This window comes from Anopheles cruzii, chromosome 3, assembly GCF_943734635.1.
Source record: "Anopheles cruzii chromosome 3, idAnoCruzAS_RS32_06, whole genome shotgun sequence".
Taxonomy (NCBI): Eukaryota; Metazoa; Arthropoda; class Insecta; order Diptera; family Culicidae; genus Anopheles; species Anopheles cruzii.
The window spans coordinates 56,713,330-56,734,781 of record NC_069145.1 but is presented as its reverse complement, the minus strand read 5'-3'; the positions used below and the strand labels follow the sequence as shown (position 1 = coordinate 56,734,781).

Sequence of the window (21,452 nt, the reverse complement as noted above, 5' to 3'; positions counted from 1 at the left end):
TTATGCTTCCAATGACTTTGAACCGCGAGCGATGGTTTCTAAGGGGAGGACAGTCACTGAATAGCCACCATCAATGTCGCCACCGGGACGGTCTCGTATTTGTGAATTAATTGTTGCTTCACAAAAGGCGTCACCAGTCTCGGTTGGTGGTCGATTATTGGTCAACTAGCAGTGCGGGATTCGGGGGAAAACCGTTTTCAGTCAGCAACTGAAAGCGAAATTCCGCCAAAGATTACAAGGCATTATAGACCACACTGTGGCTCGTGAGATTGTGCAACCCTATGATCTGTTTGTTACCGCAATTAATCATAGTTTTGCCACACTAACTAAGCCACGTTCCAGCCACGTTTGGTTAATGGCGGTACTGATCCCAAAGTGCCAACCAATCTGTGTGTTTGCGTGCTTTACGATTTAATTTTCACTGAAACCTAACGATCGCCATCAGCGATTCCGAAGCCGCTATTATTTTATGCCCAGCACAGAAGCAACATGGATAACCAATTGACGTTTTATGGCTTCTTTGAGGGACATAAGAGGCCGGAAGTGTTAGTCGAATGGGATGAAGATTTCTACTTTCCTGCTACACCCCCTGAGAGTTTCCTACAGGACATTCATTTGCACAGCAAAAGCGAAAATATTCTATAATAATCTCGTTAGGTCCATCAAAAACTATTGTGTGTTTTAAGTAAGTTTTTCTTGTCCGGAAGTTTTTGTAACGTTTCTTTTCGAGAAGTTCATCATAGTTTCAATCCGGATATAACATAAAACATAGTCGACTGATTTGTGATCAACCATTTTGGCGGAAAAAGTGGCTAATTCTTATCAATATTAGGTTGCGTTCGATATCGTTTGATTTCTACATTGTTATCATTGGAAGGCAATAAAGATTTTATTGCGAAAATGTTTTCCAATGTTGTAGTGGATATTGTTTATGATGTAATATAAAAAAAACGATGACGCATTCGGTTCGGTCAGATAACTAATCGTTGTCATGTTACCGGAAGCGTTGATAAATTTAAAAAAAAATGGCGTCATCATCACCCTTTTTTAACAAACAGGGTGACGAGAAGCCCGGTTTTTCATCGTATGTCATTCGAGTGATGACCTGTTTATCACAATCGTTTAGTACAGTTTGCACATTAGGCTTACATACTAATGAGATAATGATAAAAGCCCTTTCTGGCTTGAGAATCGTTCGAGAAGGAATGTGCGGTTCGTCTGATCAGCTCCATTTGCACCTTTTAATTGAGTTAGTTTTCCAATTTCTCACCAGCCGCATCATCCATCTGTGCGGGTACAATATTGAATTCCACGATGGCCACCTGATGCTTCAATTCGCATTTCGTCAGCAAAACCTTCAACAGGCTGTTTCCAAGGACTGTAGGTTCTGACACTTCACCGCTGCAATTCGCAATGCAATTCAGTTGCATACAGTTGCATCAGTTGGACGCGAATAGGGAAACAGCATCCAGTCGGTGCTGCATTTGATTGAACAATGTGTCAAAACAGCTTTCCGGTGAAATAATGCACTAACCCACCGGAATGTTTGTGAAGTTTATTTTTCTGATGTACCAGGACTAAAACTATAAGGTCGGGATTTTTTTAAAGAAATCAAATGTTTATTACATTGAAACGAAAAATTCTATTTTATTGAAAGTAGGTGCCATCGTTAGATATACCTTTCTCCTATCTTTCTGCTAAATCGTGCATTACCAGACGAAAGAATTCCGCGTCTTTTGAAGCAAACCAATTAGTCCTACAATTTCGTCTTCCTCGTAGGAAACAAAGTGCTGTTCAGCCAATACGTGTTGCATCGATGAAAAAGAATGATATTCGAAAAGAACCAAGTCTGTTGAATACAGCGAGGGGAATAGCAGCTCCCATCCAAGTCCAAGATTTGATTGTATCCTGAACCAGGTTTGCTTTGGAGGCGCCAGGTGAAGTGTCATTGAGCCGCACCTGGCGCCTCCATGGCGACCCAGAATTCACGGCATTTTGGTCGTTTTTCGATCAGCGCATGGTTCAAATTGATCAATTGTTGTCAGTATCGATCTGAATTAACGGTTTCAAAGGGTTTTAAGAGCTTGTGTTACACCACACCATTCTGGTGCCATCAGAAAGTCCTTTTTTTGGAAACCGTAGAGCTTAGAACTTAGGATTCCCGTCATTTGGTGCACTACCAAAGTTTGAAATGAAATCTTTTGCTTAGACACGCAGACGGATGATGTACAGAAACCAGCAAAAATGTGAACAATTATTTCAAAACCTGATCAACACAGAAAAACCTTGGTTCCTGGTAACGGTTCTTACGGTCTACTTTCGTTCCTTATAGTTAATTCTGCTGAAAATTTAGCATAAATCTAGGAATAAACCGGTCTGCTATTTAAAAAATTCAAATTTAAAAGTAACCGTTAGACACGTTTATAGATTGAGCGATGGGATACTCATAACAGATTCAAACAGAGAGGCTGGTTCGGAATAATTTCGTTCTGAGCTCTCACTTTTCACAAGGAATGAAAAACAAATACCACATGTGCACCGAATACCAAAGCAACTACTATTCTATGACTACATTAATTTAATATCTTTAAAATATATGACGATCATGAGGGCAAGCATTTTTTCTCACTTTTCCTAACTTATGCTAAATTATACTCCTTGTTAAGTAAAGGATTTAGCTTTTAGTTACGAAGTTACAGCTGATCAAATACTCCCTGGTCGGTTTAACCTCTGTGTTGATATTTGAATTTCAACCAATCCATCCGCGAATCTTCATTAAATAGATTCCAAAATTCCGAAATCTCCGGAAAGATGCCAAAAGTTTTACTAAATGTTTTTAAACACATAAAACGTTGAATTTAAAAAAAGCACAAGCAAAAATGGTAAAAGTGGGCCATTTTACCCCAGCCTGTAACAACCTTGGCATCTGTCATACCAAACGATATAAATAAAGACGCACTGACAAGTCGGCCATATCACAAACAAAACAAGAAGTCCGCAGATGCTTCCAAAAACAAAATATGCCCGCCTATCCCACACAAATTCCCCACAGTGGACAAGTTACTACCGTCGTGATTTCTACGCAAGTACTTTCTTTTCCAATCCGTGTGCCGCTACTGCCTTCAAGATGGAGCTCCTCGATTTAGACGAAGATTCGCTGATGGAAATATTCTCCTACTTCAACTTTGAAGAACTGCTGTTCCTCTCCGTCGTGTGCGTACCATTCTTGCAACTCTGCCGGCGCCATTTACGAAAAATTCGTCACTTTGAGCTTGACTACCGGATGCTCGTAGACCGGCCGGACCGTATCGAACATTTGCGCAACATATTCCAGTCTCTCGCGCCTTCACTCGACGCCTTCCGCTTCTCCGGCGGATACATCATGGACGAAACGCTGAAGCAATCGATCGTGTACAATCTAGCATCGAGCTGTGCATCGTTGCGCCATCTGACTATCAACTATGTGGTGCTGAACGAGCACCACCTAAGACCGTTAACCACTTTGCTCCCTACCCTGGTCAGCTTAGACATGGGTCGCTGCGATCTACAAGACAACACCCTAGCCGAGTTCTTACAGTGCCGTCCTCTGAAACTGCGTACTCTCGCCATTCCCGGAAACTCCATCTTGGTCGGAACGTTCTTCGACAGCTGGACAACCTGCGATACGCTGGAGCAGCTGGACGTAAGCCATTGCTCTTCGCTCAACATCAAACAGATCAAGGCGTTTCTGCTGCGGGCAGCGCGGCTATCAGCGATCAACGTTACCGGTTGCTTTTGGCACCAGCGTGACAAAGAGATCTTCCAAAACCTCGGTCGCAGCATCACGATGGAGACCAACATACCAGAACTGAAGTATTTCAAGGGCGGCTGAACGAGGACAATCCGTGCACTCCGTGCGTTGGGTCAAGAAGCCCGTCTCATGATCGTGATATTTCTAGTAAGAAAATATATTTTGTACCTTTTCATATTGTGCTTTTCGCCCTACCACGTTAAGTGCCTTATATTTAAAGAAAGTAGAGAGGGTCTCATCCTTATTGTCCGTCCACTGTTAAAACAATACAATAAACGCTTTTTATTCGGATGTATCTTCAATCCCAAAGTTACTTACGGAGTTCTTTCCTTATCAACGCAAAACAGTACAGCTATTAGCAACATTCCCCGTTTTTTCCAGTTCCTCGTACAATAATAAAAAAAGGTTTTATTTTGTGTGTCTTCTTATCGTTACTTTTTCTGTTGGGTGCGTTTCCCCCTTTTTGTGTAGATGGATCGTATTGAACTTTTGCCCGATTTGTGCCTTATCGTGCTTACGTGCTGTATAAACATTGTTCGATTCGGAACTCATATCATCTCCTAAACTGCAACGTTTTGTGAGGGGTTTTGTGGTGTGTTTTCATCATCTAAACCTGTTTGAGAGTGGAGTGTGATTTTGAACGTTATTTTTACGGGCCTTTGATGACCTATGGCGTCCTGTGCTGGTATAGCGCCATTCAATACGATCCTGTCAGAAACGACCTATGGGACGAGAGCGGACCGTTGTAGCACTTCGTAGAGCTTCAATCCAACCTCGCAGAGCCGAACGTCATACGCGAATGTACCCCAACGGTTCCGCTCTCGCCCAACATGCCCTCTGCAATGGGGCATGTAATGTGTAAAGTAAAGTAAAATAACCCGTCACGATTTCAAGCATCAACGACGCGCACATCCGATTCCGGAAGTCAAACTTTCCCTACGACAAACTGCAATGATAATAATCGATCGGAGGCGCAGGGTCCGGCTTGACCAAGGTGGACACGTGTGATTTCATTCGTCCGGTTTGGTCAACTACCGCCTATCTGTTGGGACACGGCGGGGGGCCTGCTCTCCTGACGATCGATCGCCGTAAATTGTAAGCTTAACTGTACCCCGTAGACGCACGGTTCGGTGATGTTACATACGCAGACGAGGAATGCGCACGGAAAAGCAAACTCAACGCGGAACTGGCATCCGAGGACCAATTTCTTCGGACGTTTTGTTTTTCTAAGGGTTGGTTTTTGATTAAAAACTTTACATTATCGCACTAAAACTATGACGCATCAATTGCGATGATGAACAAGAACTGATAGGATGGGCGAGATGCGAGAACATCCTTCCAATCATCCATCAAGTTCCAGTTTTTCATCCCAATTCTACGGGTACGACCCACACGATTCTACTGTCTACTAGAAGGTACGCAAAGTAAGATATTTCTGTTCTGTTTTTTTTTTTGTTAAATGGTTTTATGAATTCCAAACCGAGTTTGGGTGATATTCTGATATTTGTTCCAATGAAATTTAGAAACGTATTATATTAATGTCGACCGGTGCGCCAACAACTCAGATCAAACCCTTAGCCTGGCACAACTCGCGCATCAGTTTCTTCAGACAGCGTACCTCGCGCCCCAGATCGGCCGATTTGCTTTTCAGTTCGTCATGCCTCTCGCGTAGCTTACTCTCCTCAATAAGAATCTCTTCGATTTCCGCCTTCTTCTTCTGGCGATACCGGGTGGCCGCGTTCTTGTTTTGCTCCTTCTTTCGCGATTTTTTATCTTCGGTGCCGCGACCGTGCGGACGGGTGCGCTTCTTGGACACTGACCCACCGCCGCCGGCGTTGCTGCTCAGGTTCAGCTTCTTACTCTTGGCCGGGCTCCAGTCCTCGTCGTCCTCCGGTGCTCCAGTCCCGTACGAGGACGAGCCGTAGTAGGACGAGTCTGCCGAATCGCTGTAGGCGGGCGAGCGGGAAACCGCTGACGAGCAGCGGTCACTGTCGATCGAACCAGTTTCGGAAAAGCCGCACGAGTCTTCGTCGTCCTCGTCCTCCTCCTCGTCGTTGCCAACCAGTTGCTCCAGCTGCAGCAGTGTTTCCGCTTCCGCTGCACTGCGAACGATGTCCTGCATCACCTCTTCCATCTGCTGCGGGCTGAATCCGGTCGTTCCGCCGAGACCATACTCAGCCCCAACGAAGCCTGGTACTTGCTGCGGTGGTTCCGGTTGTTGTTGCTGTTGCTGCGGGGTTTGCACTGCAGTGACGTACTCATTCACAGTGTAGTAATCGGATGGGTTCAGGAAGGACAATTGCTGTTGCTGGTGCATCGGCTGCTGCTGCTGATTGAGTTGCGGAACGTACGATAGCTGAAACTGCTGCGGCTGCGACTGTTGCTGCATGAGAACATTTTGGAGCCCTGGAATTGGTACGCAAACACCTCCACTGACCGCCGCCACACTTTGCGGCGGGGTCTGCGGTGGCGTCAGATGGTTGAGCTCCACGCTGTCATACACGTAATCGAACTCCATCAGCAGCTCCTCGGTGTTTTTAGGCTTCTCCTCCGGCAGGAACGTGAACGACCCATCCTCGATAACGGCCGGCAGCGGCGCGTAGCCACCGAACGGCGGCGACGACGCGCTGGATAGCTTCAGTTTATCTTCGTACCATGGATCTGAAAATGAAGCGCGCCAGACAATCAAAAGACGATTAGCAAAGTGCAGCAGCTACGGGGAGCCATTTAGGAGCCCCCTTTTTTTTTGGTTATCGAATGGTAATGTGCTCGTCTATTTATAATACACATGCGCTAGACGACGGCAGAGACAAGTGGTGGGAAATTTCCCATTCAAACACTACGTAAAGGCCTGTGTGCAAACATCCGAACACAAATCGCGAGCGGTTAACAAGGGATGCTTTTGCCGATAAGGACACCACCAGAAGATATCGGCTGCCACCTCGGACGACCTCGGACAGTGAACCGGTTAAAGGCAGTTCGGTCTTGGTCGCTGCGCCGAAATCCCTTTATCGATAAATTATTTGCTGTGCCGCAAAAAATGAACACCTTTCCCCTTTGGTCTTCTCGGTTCTCTTTCCGAACCTCTTATCGCTGACCGGCGATGACGAATTTTTGATTGAGTACACACCAATGAATAGAGCCGGGCCATTGTAGAACTTCCAACTGGATTCCCCTACGGAACATAATGTTCCGTAACCTCAGTGTTGCCAACCGAGTGATAAAAGCTCGGAGAGGCTACAGAACGCTGATGTTGCACATACATGAGGCATATGAAGCAAACCGATTTGTTAAGCTGGGAAGCTATCGACAACTAGCCCGGCCTAACGGTTGTTGGTTAACATAACCATCCGCTGACGGCTTAGGAAAGAATTTGTTCCAATATCTACTACCTTGCCTCGTACCTGTTGCGATGGGAAAGTAAGCGTTAAACATTGCCGCTGGTTATGTGGAGCGTTAGGCTTTTGCGTTGCTCGCGAGACTGAGCACGAGGAATCTGGCGCAGATCACCGCTCGGACAACGGCAGCAGCAGCAGACACAGCCCCCGGCGAACAGTAGCGGCGTTCCAAAGACTCCCGGCAAACGACCGTCGTGCTGATCGCTATCGTTTATCTTCATTGACACAGTCGCGCTTCGGATGGCTGTTGGCGGACGGTTCGGTTCTGTGGCTAGCTTACGACGAACGAAGCAACCGGATGTGCGGGACTCTCCCGAGCCACGTCGGAGTCGATGCGTCGGAGAATAACGCCACGATGAAGATCTAGGACGCCCTAGGATATGTCCACAAGTCGCGCAATCAGATAGCAGTCCCCGTTTTCGCTCTCGACTTGGGAGATTTGTCTTCAAACTCTCTCGCTTTGTGCAGATATCCTGCCGATTGATAACTCAGCGACCCCGCGGCGGGCAGAAAAGCTTTTCTCTCTCTCTCGCTCTGGACGAACTCTCAACACACTACAGCGCACACTAGCGGTCGGTTGCGAACTAACGACCGGCCGGTACAACCCCGATTTCCTCCTCCTCTTCTTGATGTTGTCTGATACCCGGGGCGGCCACAGGCCAGAGAACACGCGAGCCAACCACGCTCACCCCGTGCCGCTTATCGGTGACACAAACCGATAAGGAGCCTCTTTCAGCTGACGGCGGTTTTGGCCTGGCCTAGCGATCTTGAACCGTCCGGCCATCGGCATCACCACCAGGAATGGGCACTTCCCGGTGGTGGGTTTCGGGTCAGAACCGGGACGCACGCTGCTGGAAAATTTGCCAACCCATCCGAGGGAGCGAGAATCTGAAGGACACATTTTTTACGGCGGTTGTTCATTCGCAGCACAACACAGTGATCAACGGTCTTTGCGATGCGAAAGTGAGATTTTGTTATTTTGCGTGTCCCACGGTTAAATAGGGAAGTTAGGCACCGTGGCGACCGTAGTGAGGAATAGGGCGAGGCTAACGTTCGATGTGAAGGTTAAAGCAAAGGACTTACATTTTCTAAGTGTAATAACTAAAAGACATGATAGGCCGCGAACGCGAACAGTGTCAAGTAAATTTTCTTGATTGTATTTTAGAATGTTGCGAATGAATTGCAACAATGTAGCAACAATGAAACACTATCCGTGTTGCGTCAACCAACTTGCGCAACCTAGAGGATGCCTCGTCAAGTGCAATGGACATTTCTCTCCGTCTGTCTGCCGTCGAAGGACATCCGCCGCCAAGGCTCGTTGCAGCATTCCATCAGCATCGCACTTTTTTTTTCACTCCTTACGTGACCTAGTTTAGAAAACGGCTATCCGTGTCCTCAATTCGCCGCACTCACCCCGCAACCAAAACAACGGCACGGAATAGAAAAGGGCAAGGCCGTCGGGTCAGTTCGATGATAATTTTCCTACCAACCAACGGTCACCTCCATCTAGACCGCCCGCCCGCCAGCACGCGTAGTGACCGTGTGTGCGTGCGTGTGGCCGCCGCCGCCCGAGGGGTCGTTGGCATTGTGATTTGAAGTTTGCAAGACCAACAGAGCAAGGTTAAATTCAGCGATTAGCGCTTTTCGCGGTTGCGCCTTTTTGGCACCAATCACAGCGCAGTAAAACATATAATTAATGACCCGGAAGTGGATCGTCCTATTTTTCCTTCTCTCTGTTTAAGATGACGAATACTGACGGAGCACTGGGGTAATAACTGTGTGTAATCGATCCACACACTCTGGTAACAATATTTGCACAAACCCAAAACAATATAGGAAGATTCATCATGACATATACTGTTTAAATGTTCAAGAACTTCGCCATTTTCCAGTCAATTTTGACAAATCAGACAGATTCTGAAACGTTAGTCTAAGCCGTTTTAGTCATGGATCCATTTACGGCAAAAAGAGGGCTGAAATTGTAGCGCTGTACATTGAAAATAATCGACTGTGAAAGCTGTGCGTGCTTATTGTTGCCGAATTTTTTCTGACTTCTTTCTGTGGGACTATTTGAAGAGTAACATCACAGCGGAAATTGCTGCTATTACGTTGTCTATTACCGAAATGTTGTCAAAATGCCCAAAAAGGACCACTTTTTGTGCGTCTAATCGAGGCGATCATTTGATCGATATTGTTTTCTGGGTGAATTGTTAATAAACGGCATTCTATACCCCAAATAAATCTTGTTCATTTGTCAAAATCGACAGAAAAATGGCGGAGTTATTTAACATTTAAATAGTATGTGTCATGATGAATCACCCTGTACAATGTTAAAACATCCCAGATTTGCGGTAGATGGCAAACAAACACCAAATACGAGTTAGTAGCTATCATCCTTGTTTCGTCCTCTCCCTCGGATGTAATAAGATACTTAGGTGGTCTTGCTGTCTCTCTCTCTCCCTCCTTGTTGATGATGTACACTCTATCGTGACCAAGTAGTAAGCAACGTTTATTCCGCGCAGTCAGATTATCGATAAATATTCATTGGCGTTGGGTGCTCTCGGGAACCTTTTAAAACAAATACAACAATAAACGACCGCGTACTGTTCGCGGGAGTGCTGCGCTCAACCGTTGCAACCGCACGTTGACGCACGAAGTTAGAATCTTTACACTTCGTTTCGCTAGAGATACCGATCAGATTGCTCCCTCGCCGTCAGAATCGAAACCCGTTCTACACCTACTCTACCTCGAAACGGGATAACGAGAAACGGGACAAACCCCCTCCTGGCTGGATCACACACACAGAACGACCCGCAAACGGGTCGGATTTAATAAACACCGTCTGATTCAAAAACGGCCGCTTATCCAACCGTGCGCCATGCCATCGAAGCTCTGGAAACTGGTTCAAAGCGGTGCCGAGCGTTATTAATAACTGCTGGGCTCTTCTGGGGCGGCCCCTACAAGAAACACTGTCAAGGCGGGCGCGTAGCGTAGACAGTACACAATAGGGTGTCCCCGCGCGCATCGATTAATAGTTTTAAGCCCCAGCCAGGCACGGCACAGTTGTAAATGAACCAGTTCACCGTGTCCACCGCCACAAATCACTCACCCCTCTGGGTAATGGTGCTAGTTTCGAGTCTAACGGCGGCGGCGGCCATGGCTGTGGGCCAACACACGCCTAGGCCACATTTTTGCATAGCTAATGTACCTCCGATTCGACGCCCAACGCGCGCTTCTGGGGTCTTTCCGGTCAATTCATAACGGCGCGGGGGAACACAAAGCTGTCCGCCGGCATTTTTCAAGGTACGACATGAACATCAATCGCAGCATCGCAGGAAACAAGGGAAAGTTAATTCAAACAATCGACTTCGGATTCTGCCGGAAGCCAGAGGTGAAATTTTCATTCATCCACGCGGCGCCATTCATAAACTGGCCAACATAATTCTCATTCATTGTTAAAGCTTCGGCGATGTTGCAGTAGCATGATGGTCAATTATGACACACGTTTCACAGAAAATTTCCGGGATTAAGCTATGTTCCATATCGAACAAGTACGAACATTGAACATGCGGGGTTTGTTGACTGCAAGGATGTACGATCATCTGATCTTCGCCAACATGAAAGGTCTGCAACGAAGGTCTGCCGTTGATGCGCACCCAACGAAGGATGAGAACCAAATAAACCTCAAGGAGGTGGTGTAAGAGTTCCGCACGAAAACAAAGAGCGCAACATTCTGTCACTTTTGCCAAGCTCCGTAAAGAATTCACAGATTAACGGCTAGAGCTTTCTTACGCACCGCGCGATTGTACCCTCTATCGGTGACCTGATTTTGTAGTAAACCTAATCAACGCAGCGCAACGCTCGTAAGACACGACGCGGCGAGGACACCCTTATCAAGATTGTAGGCAGAAGGGTGTGCAGCAAGGCATCCACACACACACACGGACCCAAAACGCCCGTAGAAAAATCTAGCTCGCCTTCTAATGTCAATCAATCAAAGCGGTCCAAAGGGAACGAAAACAATGACCCACCGTTGGGACGTGGGATGTTTTGCGGAAACCCCACACACTCTGGCGATGACGGAACACACAGAAGAACCGCTTGCTCCCAATCCACTTATCAGCAGGGGGTTCAAAGCTGAACGTGCCGAACAAGAACTAGGTGCCGCGAGACCCCGATCAGTGATGAATACTCTCCGTCGCGGTGCGTCCTTCTCGAAAGGTGACCTCCCTCATTGTGTTTGGGCGAAAAACTGTCGACGACGTGAGAGCTTTTCGGCGAAGCTGATAAGCGGCAACCGTCGTCGTCATTCGGACACAGCCACAGCTATGACGATAAGAGTCAGCTAGACAACCGACTTGGACGCACATGATGGCAGATTCGGGGTGGCGCGGACCCTGGCTGCAATGCGTTTTAGATACTGTTGGTCCGCACCCCAAAACGGTAGCTTGTGTCGCATCAGATTGTGATGTGGAAAAACACGATAGCGATCCTCGGGATTCGGGTGAGCGAATTGACACGTCACTTTACGGTCTACCAATTCTGATCAATAAAATTTTCGTCCACGTCCCCCCCATTGGTGGCTGTGGTTGCATATTTATCATTTCCTTGGCGCATTTTATACTAACCATAAACGTTCATTTTGATCGCTGCAATGTCGCCGATGTCTGGTGAATTGCTGGTGACTGACTGAAGTTACTGACGGTCTGGTGCTGTGTGTGGAAGTCCTTGCGCGAAGTCGTTGAACTGGTTTTTAGTTATCGCTTTTTTAGTGCGATCCTTTTCCTTTTCACAAGGCGGTTCTCCTTTCACCCGATCGATTCTTCGATCGGTTTTTTGACCAAAATATGGCTTTTTATAATTCTTTTGCTGCCCCTTCGTTACGTGTACACGCCTTGCACCTGATCGACAATCGCTGCTCGGTTTGCGCTTTGTCCTCAAAACGCGATAAGTAATTAATTGCGTTTCCGGCTTTCCGTGTGTGTTCGTTACAGCCCAATAGACACGTTGGTGCAGTATCAATATTCGACAGTCCCCAAGAGCGCTTTTCGGACAACTTTCGAATCTCAAGCGTACGAAACTAAACTATCTAACTAACGTTAAAATGGCAGAAAAATTATCGAATATATCGTGAAGCTAAAACCTCCTTATCGTTATAAAAAAAAAATACACTTCCAGTGTGCCGTACTACTCTTTCTATCCGCCAGGGATTTCCAACAAACGGGATCTACTAACCTGGTACAAGTTTCGAAGTGACTACAATTGTGGCAAGTCCGTGCAAAAAAAACACACGATACCACGGAACTCTGCTTCTCGTGGACGTGTCCGCTCACTTTTCTTTGTGCTACACCGACGAAAAAGTCTAACCAAGACCAAGATGCGTCTCTGAGAACCCTTGGGCAAAAGGATGATACAAAGATTGGAGAGACGGGATTGTGCACGGTGTCCTGGTTGGGATAAATTCGATTCGATTCTATATATTCGTGACACGCACAGGGTAATGTTTTTGCACGAAAAAAAACAAACTATGAATAAAAACAATAAACACACAGCAATTTTTAATCACAGACTACGGACTAATGTGTACCAAAAACTACGAACAACGAAAAAGCATATGTGCGAATAGCTCTTATTCTATTGTGATTCTGTTTTTTGTTAAGATAGATTTAGTATATTGCACTCTTGCTCTTTCTCCTTGCTTTCCTATACTCAATTATTCTTATTCGCAATACATATAAGAGATGTTAAAGAAAAGAGAGATAGATAAAACCCTGTTCTTGTTTTGTCACTCTGTACTCTGTAGGTGATTAGGTTATCTACTTTCGATGTTGTGTGTTGTGTACAACGGTACGAAACTACTAGAGGTGAGCAGAAGATTCTTGATTTTTGTTTGAGTATGTCCGATTTCGGCGGTTTGATTTTAGCGCCGTTAGCCTCTGGGTTGTCTGGGTCTCCTCACGATACTGGACTCACTATTTCTCTTGCTCCTTCACGCTCTTCTTTGTCGCTCCCTATTGGCCAGTACGCTCGCGCAAGGACTCAGCACAGACAGCCAGCAACCGGAAGCGCCAGTCGTCTTTTCACCAGCTTCTGGGAGTTGAACACGATCTCGCGATTCCAAGTGTAACGATAGGCTACCGGAACGACGACCACGACGCTCATGCTCACGGGTAGCAGTAGCAACAGTGGGGGCCGAATTTTTCCAGCTCCACCAGTCGTGCCACGGGAACGTACAGAAACAGTACCACCGCCGGTCGGAGAGATATTGTGCGTCGCTTGGTTCTTCGATCTACATTAAGCTTCGGATCCTGGTATGGCTCCACCAGACAGCACCAAACCGTGGAGGTCCTCTGTCTTCCTCATGCAAAGAGAGGCACAGATCTGACAGGATACAGGAGTCTGTAGGACCCCCCCTATCACACGTCACTGGATAGTTATGACAAGACACGCAGCAAGACCAGATCAGTTTCACTTTTTTCACTATTTTCGTTCGATGGTTTCGAGCAAACCAGAAACCACGGAATCGCGCGGAATCGTCCACGATGATCCAGTGGATCGAGCGCGATCGACGAGCACGGAACTAGGAAGGGAATCGGAAAACAATGCGCAGATAGCTCAAGTAGCACAACGTGCACAAGGCCACACAACAGTGACGAATGGACACAAACAGGCAGAAGCAATAAGCGCGCGGTGAACAGAGCCCCACGGCGGTCTGAGTATAACTGAGACGGGCGCGAGAGATTCGACCGGTTAGCTGGAATGATGGTGGTGGTTTCCAGAGAGGTTGACCATCGTCGGCGACACATTTCCATCCCCTTCACCGGACCGAGCCAGCCCCGGCCGCGCGGTGGGGTGCGTGAAATCTGTCCCGCAACAAATACCACGGCACGAGGAGAGCCTTCACGTCGTAGGTTGGCAACCAAAATGGCCACCGTTCGACGAGGCACGCTCCGTTCACCGGTGATCGTTCGTCGATGTGTTCGAACGAATGCTGCTATCAGTATATTAATTTCATTCCGCGCCACACAACGAAGGGGAACGGCGGAGTCCGTTGTTTAAAGCCACCAATACAGTATAGACAATCCAGAGTGACCCACCACCAGTTACGAGGCCCAACGCATGTCGCGACCTCCCAAAGCACGCACACATCGGCCCGGTTGGAGAGTTAATGCTGAGTGTCGTCGATTACCACCCCGTTCGAAGCCTGTCGACACCTCTCACTGATGATGGTGAGTAATTGTAATTGTGAAGGGTTGATTCCGCGCATCCCAGATAACAGGCTCGCGGCGTCAACCATACGATCAAAGGTAAAGAGGCGCTTTTTCGGACAACATCTGTGACGGCCAGCAGCTGGCACACGGCACAGGTCCAAACATGTTTCTCCAACGCCTCGATAGCCTGTTCCTGTCTGCTACCGACATAGCTCATTGAGTTTCACTACTCAAACCCAACCCCCAACAACGCTTACAGCCAAAGAGGGTTGTATGGCCAAACGACAGGTAGTCGTGTTGCAGCGAACAACAAACCATCGGAACCCTAGCGCAGCGTTAAGAAAATGAAAGCGCTCATCAGGGACGATCGATGACGATCGGGACAGCATCCGTGTGATCACCGAAATTTTTAAACGACATAAACGAGGTGAAAGCGCCAGCCGGTCTTGGACAAAAAAGGGGTGGCCCGATCGAGATATGGTCGCATCTTATTTGCCATTGCTTCTTTGGACCAAAACTTTTGCCACTCCATGGCAGCTCCCTGCGGGTTTGTCTGGTATTTGGAAGGAAGTATTCGTTTTGACAAACTGATCACACTCTCTCTCTTTCATTCTGTTACATAATCCGTGCGTCGCGACGGGTGAGTAGCCCAAAACCCTTAACAGAGTTTCGAATCTGTCCAATGATTCAAACAGGTTTTAAGTTTCAACATCATCTGTAGAGTGTTAACATTTCAACACAATTTGCCTTGTTGCTTTCTATTATTGTTGTAAAATATTGAATACTAGGACTAGTAAAGTTTCGGGGTTTCTTAATATCTTAGTGCACTGCACTGCTCCGAAGGTTATCTGAATCACGCAGCATACACCACCATTTGTGCTACGGGCAATTAAAAAAGGAAAACAAACAATTAAAAATTTTAAATCATTCCGGATCTTTGTGCTAAATATCCCAGCACAGAAGAGCACGAAAAAGAAAACCGTCAAGCACATTATCATGTGGAATTGGAACGCTCGTGAAGTCCAATTGTTGTAGCAGGACCCGATTGGCCCTAAGGAAGCTACACGCGATCAGGATTTCTTCCCGCCTTATGCTGATGAGCTCATGTTGTAGTCTACTTTCCGTACAAACACCACACAGTGCGCTTCATCCGCAGGTCATCACAGTGCACAATTAAGTCCCGGGCTTATCAGAGAGCACTGAACCGGAGCACTCATTTTTCCGACCAAGAACGAGGCCAATCCGAACTCGATGCAGTGGAGAAACTCTCGACTCTCGAAACTTTGGCATGAAATAGCCAAAACATGCTGATCCAGCTTTTCATATTTCGATCCGACATGGACCGCTTTCCATGCGCGGCAACGGTTGTGCGGTGGAGCGACAAAGCCTCCGGGGGCGACGCAAAAATCCAATCGCTGACGCCAATTAAATCTTTTCAATTATTTATCGCTTACTAATGCATACATCAACTTCAACAACAACCGGCCACAGTGTGGTGGTGGAGTATGCAAATTGAGATGTACATGTGTCGCGTCGCGGTTATTGAGACAAATCACTTAAAGAGTTCCGCCTCTATGGACGTTCGAGTGTGGACGGACCAGCGTCGGAGAGTGAGAAGGCCGATGTGGCAACCCAACAGCACACACACACAACTTGTTGTGCTCTACACGGCGGCCGATCACGGGAATTACGCTGCATAGGAAAAATAACGCACGTACGAAAGTGCCCTCTTTTCTGCACACACACGCTGTGCTTGAGGTGGTTTTTTCCCCCGTCCGAAGAATTTCCAATCCAAGCGCTACAATGTTTGCTCACAACGAAAGCACGGTTGTAAACAAACAATGATTGTTTTATCAAAATAAAGGGAACACATTATACAAAAACTCGTCGCTACGGTAGCTTACACGAAACCTTCCGACATTAAGTTGCTCCCTACCGGCGGTGGTAAATGTTGCCAGAAACCGAAGCAAGTTCTATGAAGGAAGTAAAACTGTCAAGGTTAAGCTACCAGTTGCTCCCGTCGCAGGGCAAAACCCTGCGCGCCTTCGAGTCGAGGACCGTTTTTTATACATAACTAATAATAAGTTGATAGTGGACAGAGTCGACCACCTCGCCATTGTTCATGATTTAAACGCGGTTTAAAAAAACTGGCAAATAGCAAGGATGAGACACGCAGCGACTGATTGATACACTTGTTCTGAACTGGAGTTACATTGGAATAAAATTTACACTCCATCACATGACACCTCTCTTTAACGATAGAGTTTTGATGTTAGTGCTTCAATGAACTTCTCACAATTTCGATTGACATACACTAAATAGTTGAACATAGAAATATTGTTCGTAATTGATAAAAACTAAAATGCTCAATGTTGTTCATTCTACAACGTCATTTTATAACTAAAGAGTCGCATTTGGGAATAATATTCCTTTCAAACAATCAAAAGAATTCACTTAGGAGGAAAGTAAATGATTCATGATAATGGCAGTTTTCCTAATGAGGTGCGAGTAAATTACCACAACCGCATCAACGGCTTTAAAAAACATAGCGCTTTCAAAAGTTAACTATTACTGAAAGGTTTTATTACTCCAATAACTTCTACGATAGTTCCCTGTTTTTTTCTTTAGCGGACTTATTTGTTAGTGCAAATATTTTTAGATTTAAAAAGTAGCTTTTGTTTTCGTAGGTTAGCGTGTATGGCGTCCTTCGTATAGAATCGTAAAACAAACGTTTTAGTTTGTGAAATAAATATCAATTTATAACTGCAGGATTAACATAAATGTATTTACATTAAATATGAGCCAGAAGGAAATTTTTCTACCGTAATCAGGTCGGTGATCACGGGGGATTCAGTTGAGTTTGAGTTTGTCTTCGATCAAGGTGTGTAAAAAAAACACCTTCGGATAAATGAAAGACAAACAGAAACAAAGTAAAACCCCAAAAACACTCCCGAAACGTAAACCAACACAATTCCGTATCGTAAGCAATGACCATCAACACTTATCCACCATCGAACGTGTATTGCTTTCCATGTCTTGGAGGAAAGCAAACCCCAAAACAATAAAGAGAAACAGGTTTTCGTAACTCGAGTTCGTGCTGACTCGTTTGTTCTCTCTGCTCGACAATACATATGATCGCCTCTATGAATAAATCTTAAAGAAGCTGGCTTTTGTTGAAATAAAACTGGGCTCTTTGAACAATTAACATATCGAAAGAAATTAAAATTGAATTACATAACCTGGTGGTTGTTAGTTTTTACAAAATATACACCGCTGGTGTCGAAGCCATAACTCAATTTTTATACAAGTTCCAAGCACATGACAAACGCTTTTTAGTGTGATCGATCGATTGCAAAGCGAAAAGGCCGATGGTAATTATCAAATATACCAGTCCGTCTATTCGAACAAAGGAAGTTAAGGAAATTTCCTCAAAAACCTTAAAATCACAGTTTCTAAGGGAATGTCGGAGGAACAAAAATCATTACAAATGTTAAAGCAAAGTACATAAAGTTTCCGGTAAGTCACCGACCAATGCAGCGCGTCATCAGAAACGTGATCTGCGCACAATTTAGTATTAAGCCGGCGCTGTGGGGTCCCGACCCGTTTGCAATTTAAAAGATGACATGGCCATGTATTTCCTTGAGCTAAGCTTACCTTTCTCCTGCTTCGTAATGATCGGCAAAAGCAAAACTGCCTCCTCCAACAGCGGCAGCGGTTCCGGTTTCAGTTCGACGTCGAAATCGATGAGAGCGTTATTGAAAAGAACTTCTAAAATGGAAAGCACAAATCAACATCAATCTAGGCCCGTGTCCCGCTACACGTAAGCAGTACGCTGACTGTACAGCGCTAACGCACCATTGCAGAAATCGTAGGTATCGTCGTCATAGTTGGACTGCTGCTCCTCAGCAAAGGATTGCTGGGAGTGGGCAGATGGAGATGACGGTTCCATCTTGCCCTGCCAATCTAGCGCCAGCGGAAAGGACGTTGGTGTTGTCAGCTGATCCATGGCGGTTCAGGAGCGATGATGTTAGGATGATATTAGGGAGGCTGCTCGATTGCTCGTCGTTAAAAGATGTTGATAACAGTTGTTCGTCTTGAAAGTCGTGTATCGTCGCTAGGGACTTCATCTTGCTTGTTCGGGGTGCCATGATGGCTCTGAAAGTAATGCACATTAAAAAACTATATTAAATTCACAGAATGCGGAGATTTAATGCAATAAAAATGCTGAATAAAATGCTTCTTTATCAAAATCAACCTAGGACTGAGAAATTTCCCAAATATAGAGCAAAAAGCTAATTAATAACTTCCGGAAATCATTGTCTTTTTTTCTTCGTTTTATTTCATTCGTTTTCGTTAAGAGGAGAAACATGAAATTCTACGCTAACCTTAGACGATCTATTCATATTTTGTTTGGTGCAATCTAAAATATTGGCAATAAAATGTCAAAATCCATCAACGTATACATAAATACGACCCAGTATTTTCTTCTGAGAAAATAAATCAACGAATATCGACATTTGTTTTATTCAATAGAAGAACAGAAAATACTCAAAGGTAAATTTATAATTTTAATGTTAACAATATTTCAGTGTTCAAGTATAAAGTTTGTCAGTCCAAAACCGTAAAAGAAAGTAATCATCGCAATCGTTAGTGTTCGTACAAAAGAATCTTATTTCGCATCTGGTGCTCTTATCAGTGAACGCCCCGCAAATTGATAACACACGGCCACTTTCAGCTTGGTTTAATAGCAGTACAATGTTAGACAAAATTGTCTGAAGTGTGTCATCCACGTACAGGTGTGTGCGGTCAGCCAAACTTATGCGCAGCGCGCGTAAGTCAGATCAATCCGCTTCCCGAGCGGACGACACCATTCGTAATACGTTAGAAGCATGTTTGATGCCGCGAAAAAAGTGCCAAGTCATGGGCAAAGCATTCAAAGACGCTAATAGCCCGATCACGTCATCGGTAGGGGAACTGCGTACGAACGATCACATTGTGAAATGACGCCCTCCACGCAACCTGACTTAGGCGCACCGATCTTGCCCGTTGTAGCGAAAACGTGGTAAAAGTGGGTCAAAAACATGATGGAAAAATGGCATGGTCAGGTTGGCAGTGCATTTGTGCGCTGTTGCCATAGCAGCCGATAAGTTTTCTGTTGAGTCAACGAAAGGTTTCCCAGCGAAAACCAGTTTGCCATTTTTCGCTGCTGTTTGTCCATTCTGCTCGGCTTTCGAGTGTCTGTCCGGTCGACCAGCGAACGGAAAGGCGGGGAAACTATTGGCCATTGAACCACGCGCATAGTGTGTTACATCATTTGATACGAAAATAATTTTCTCTCGCTTTTCCCGAAACACCACCGCAGTTTGATAGGTTCATTGTTTTCCTTCCGTTTGGTACCATTTTCGACCGCATTCCTCCACTCTAGGTGCGGAAATTCATGATTTTCTTTGGTGCATTTTACACACCCGCCAATGGGCCGCCTTTTGACTCGAACTTCACGCGATTCCCATATACGCCATACGCAACCGCACTTCCGTTTGCCGGTCCTCACTCCGCCTATCGCCTGTTTTGTGTCTCAACCAGCATAGGGGATTATGCTGCGAACGCGAAACAAAATACACGGCTCTCGAAGGCAACTTGGCCCTATTTTCTCGACCTCTCCGAGACGGTACTTACTGCTTGTTAATCATCATTGTAGTTTTGGGTGTTCTCTGGGCACCGGAGTGCGCTGCTTTTCAGCTTGCCACTAGTAATCCATTTTCACCTTTTTATAAACACAACATAAACTTTGGACACGTTGTTTCTTTGAGGCGTTTTCATTTGGAGTAAAACGATGATTCACGATCTCGGTTGGCCAAGCTTCGGCTGGTACTGCCTCTTTCGGTCTACGCTCGGATTGAACACTTTAGTCGGGATTCGAACATTGCATTCATTTTGAATCGCAACTCCTTGTGCTTATTGTTTCTGTTATTGACGCAACGCATTACTCTTTCCTAATTGGAATTGCTTTTTTCTCTCACTTTCATAGCAATTCGGTAAACGTGCCTACAACACCAAAAAGAGATTTGAGAAAAACATTTTGCAACCCCCTTGGTTGAACCTTCGAACTGTGCATTGTAAATTGTCGTAGATGGCGTAGATTCACATGAAATGACGTCACACGCCGGGATCTGACCAAGGTTTATACATCAGTGTACACCATTTGTGTCTGATTCGTTATTTCATTGCCAGAGCGTAAAACGAAACAACATGATTTCACATATTTAATAATCTCACTTTGATTTTAACAATACTTCCATAAAAAGGCACGATGCAAAGCATTCTTTACACATAAATAACATATCATGAATTGAGCCGTTGAGGCAACCCTTAGCTCATCGAATGACAGGTAAACACATCGCATCTGCTGCTGGGCGATGAAATCGCGAGATTTTGTTAAATAAACAGAATGATGATCGGTAAGCATGAATAACTCGAAGTATTCAGTCTTAACAGTGAATTCCACGGTCAAAGTGCGTAATTCTGCCCTGGTACGTATTCTGAAGAGATCGGTTGGAATATTTTACTTAACACGTCTTAATCTAGCCGTTAAACTGGTGTGTCGGTGCGGTGTTTATTGAATGGATTTTTTAACCGGTTGATCTATCGTAGATCATTGTTGATCGACTAGTTCGAAACTTTCGTGGTCGGTGTGACTTTGTAACTAAAAAATAAAGTTATTAATAATATCTACTCTTTGTAAAACGAATTAACCCACTTCTCTTTTTTATTATCTTGGTGATGGTGATTTACTGAAAGAAATTAACTTAGATGCAATGAATTTACTATAACTAATCACTAGTTTAAAAACTACGTAAGTAATATTCGATGCACTTACAAGCTGAGTGAAACCCTATGACGCAGTTTTTCAATTTGTATTAACCAACATGTTTTTGGTTTACCGTACCGTATGAATTCAAAGATTTCTCTTTAGAAAATAAGATGTTATTTGACCACATACCAATCAATTTACCGCAGTGGACATAATTAATAAGCAGAGCCTCGGAGCAATTA

At 45.3% G+C, this 21,452-nt stretch overlaps 2 protein-coding genes across 3 annotated transcripts; one reads left to right on the top strand and one right to left on the bottom strand.

Moving 5' to 3' along the window:
* Positions 1-2,985: 2,985 nt before the first annotated feature.
* Positions 2,986-4,063, top strand: LOC128275522 (uncharacterized). Its single transcript, XM_053014058.1, has one exon. The coding sequence runs from the start codon at positions 3,002-3,004 to the stop codon at positions 3,869-3,871; it is 870 nt and encodes a 289-aa protein (XP_052870018.1). The 5' UTR covers positions 2,986-3,001; the 3' UTR covers positions 3,872-4,063.
* Positions 4,064-5,102: 1,039 nt separating this feature from the next.
* Positions 5,103-20,217, bottom strand: LOC128275521 (cyclic AMP-dependent transcription factor ATF-4). Of its 2 annotated transcripts, XM_053014056.1 has the most exons (4): positions 20,076-20,217; positions 18,255-18,554; positions 18,054-18,167; positions 5,103-6,451 (listed from the first exon to the last, which is right to left on the bottom strand). In XM_053014056.1, exons 2-4 carry the CDS (start codon positions 18,403-18,405, stop codon positions 5,352-5,354), a joined length of 1,365 nt encoding a protein of 454 aa, XP_052870016.1. In that variant the 5' UTR covers positions 18,406-18,554; positions 20,076-20,217; the 3' UTR covers positions 5,103-5,351. The 2 variants fall into 2 exon arrangements, with proteins under 2 accessions (XP_052870016.1, XP_052870017.1); XM_053014057.1 differs by lacking the exons at positions 18,054-18,167; positions 18,255-18,554; positions 20,076-20,217 and adding an exon at positions 11,817-13,541.
* Between the last annotated feature and the right edge of the window lie 1,235 nt (positions 20,218-21,452).